The 1,627-nt window shown below is 30.7% G+C and overlaps 1 protein-coding gene across 1 annotated transcript in view; it reads left to right on the top strand.

Annotated features, from left to right (window-relative positions):
- The window catches only part of LOC110037942 (carbonyl reductase [NADPH] 1-like), a gene marked incomplete at its 3' end in the record, with an annotated part of 3,986 nt that extends 2,362 nt beyond the window's left edge, over positions 1–1,624 (top strand). The window contains exon 3 of the mRNA XM_020742688.1: positions 1,488–1,624. Coding sequence (XP_020598347.1) covers positions 1,488–1,624 — 137 coding nt within the window. The remainder of the gene's footprint in view (positions 1–1,487) is intronic.
- Positions 1,625–1,627: the final 3 nt, after the last annotated feature.

Here is a 1,627-nt window from a genome sequence, read left to right as displayed (position 1 = left end):
AAGAGTGAGCTGGAGAGATGAAATTTTAGGAGATTCTATATTGTCTCTTCTTTTACATTAATTCCCTAGTGTATACAGGGGATTTATTTTTATGAATTATATGTTGGATTAATTTTTGGACTACAATGTAATTAATAAATGTGTTGGGTCATCATTTAATAAGCCAAAATTATTGTGGTCTAATTTAGAATTAAATTTATGACTTTGGGCACATTTGTCATGATATTATAGTGTGAATACCATAAGTGCAAATTCTAAATTGATGTGGGGCAGAATTAGAATTAAGCAAAACTTTTTTTTTTTTGTAACGTAGTTACTTCAAAGGGTAATGGTCCCCGATTTGCAGAGAGAAACATCTTTTTTCTTGTACCCCATGAACAAGAAACGACAGAAACTCTAGAAAATCTGCAGATTGGAAGATCATAACTTGTGCAATCGATCTAATGGACTCTGGTATGCTTCCGCTAATCTATGGTTTATTTCTCTTGAAATTGAATGTGATTTTTTTTTAGTTCTAACAATTGGTATCAGAGCTAATTCACGTTCAGTTTTTTATTGAGAAATTTTTTTTTTGTTTTTTGGCCCTTAGCCATTGTTGTTCACCAATTATGAAGTTATAAATTTGTGATTAATGATGACTTGTATATATTGTTTAGTTTGTTGGTTTTTTATCTGTTTGGTATATCAAATTTGTTGGAATCATTTTTTGGGTTCCCTATTTTGGGTAATTTAAATTACCTTTAAAATTTTATAAGTTTTTGTATAAATAAGGGTTAGAAATCATCTAGAAATTAGATTTCTAACAACTTTGGGGTTTGAAGGCTTCATTTTGGTGTAAAAAATGGCTTTGAAACCGTTGGGTTCTGATTTTGGTTCGAACTGGGTTGTTTAACCCATCTGAAGGTTGAAGTAAGTAAACGACATGTAGTTTTCTATATTTTTTTTAAAAAAAGTTTAATTAAAGGTTCAATTAAATTCAAATTATTGGTACTTTATAAATTTGTCCATCATTTTTAATAAGCTTATTGAAACATGATGTTGCCAAAGTGACATCTTTTGTGTGGATAGTTCGTGACGAATGTTGGATGTTGTGTGTGTGTGAGTTCATGCGTGTATTGATCGGCCTAAAGAAAAATTAATACTTGGTCGAACTGCATACAAACTTGTGATGGTAAACATGTAACAATTATAAGGAATTATATGTGAATAATAAATCGATTCAAAGATAGATTTATTATTTGACATGCATTATTGTTAATGTTTGATCATTACAACAAGATTACCACTAGCAGTTAATATTACTGTCCAAAGACTTGATATTAATGTTGCATTAGGTGTCTTGAGATGAGATTTACCATTATTTGAATTTATTGACATTATTGGTATTAAATTTTTTTTTATGAACATGTTATTTATATAATCATTTTCTTCATTTTTAAGTTGTTGCTACTGTATCTGCTAACCTCAATTGGGTTCCAATCCTTAAGGGTGACAGCTTTAAGGATTGGAAAGAGAACATTCACATTGTTCTTGGCTGCATGGATTTAGACCTTGCGTTAAGAATGGAAAAACCCGCTCCTCTTACGGATGCTAGTTCCTCCGAGGATAGGAGGATCTATGAGAAGTG

The sequence above is a fragment of the Phalaenopsis equestris genome, unplaced genomic scaffold (assembly GCF_001263595.1).
Source record: "Phalaenopsis equestris unplaced genomic scaffold, ASM126359v1 Scaffold227572, whole genome shotgun sequence".
NCBI lineage: Eukaryota > Viridiplantae > Streptophyta > Magnoliopsida > Asparagales > Orchidaceae > Phalaenopsis > Phalaenopsis equestris.
The sequence above is the reverse complement of the archived record's forward strand: the minus strand, read 5'-3'. Positions and strand labels throughout refer to the sequence as shown.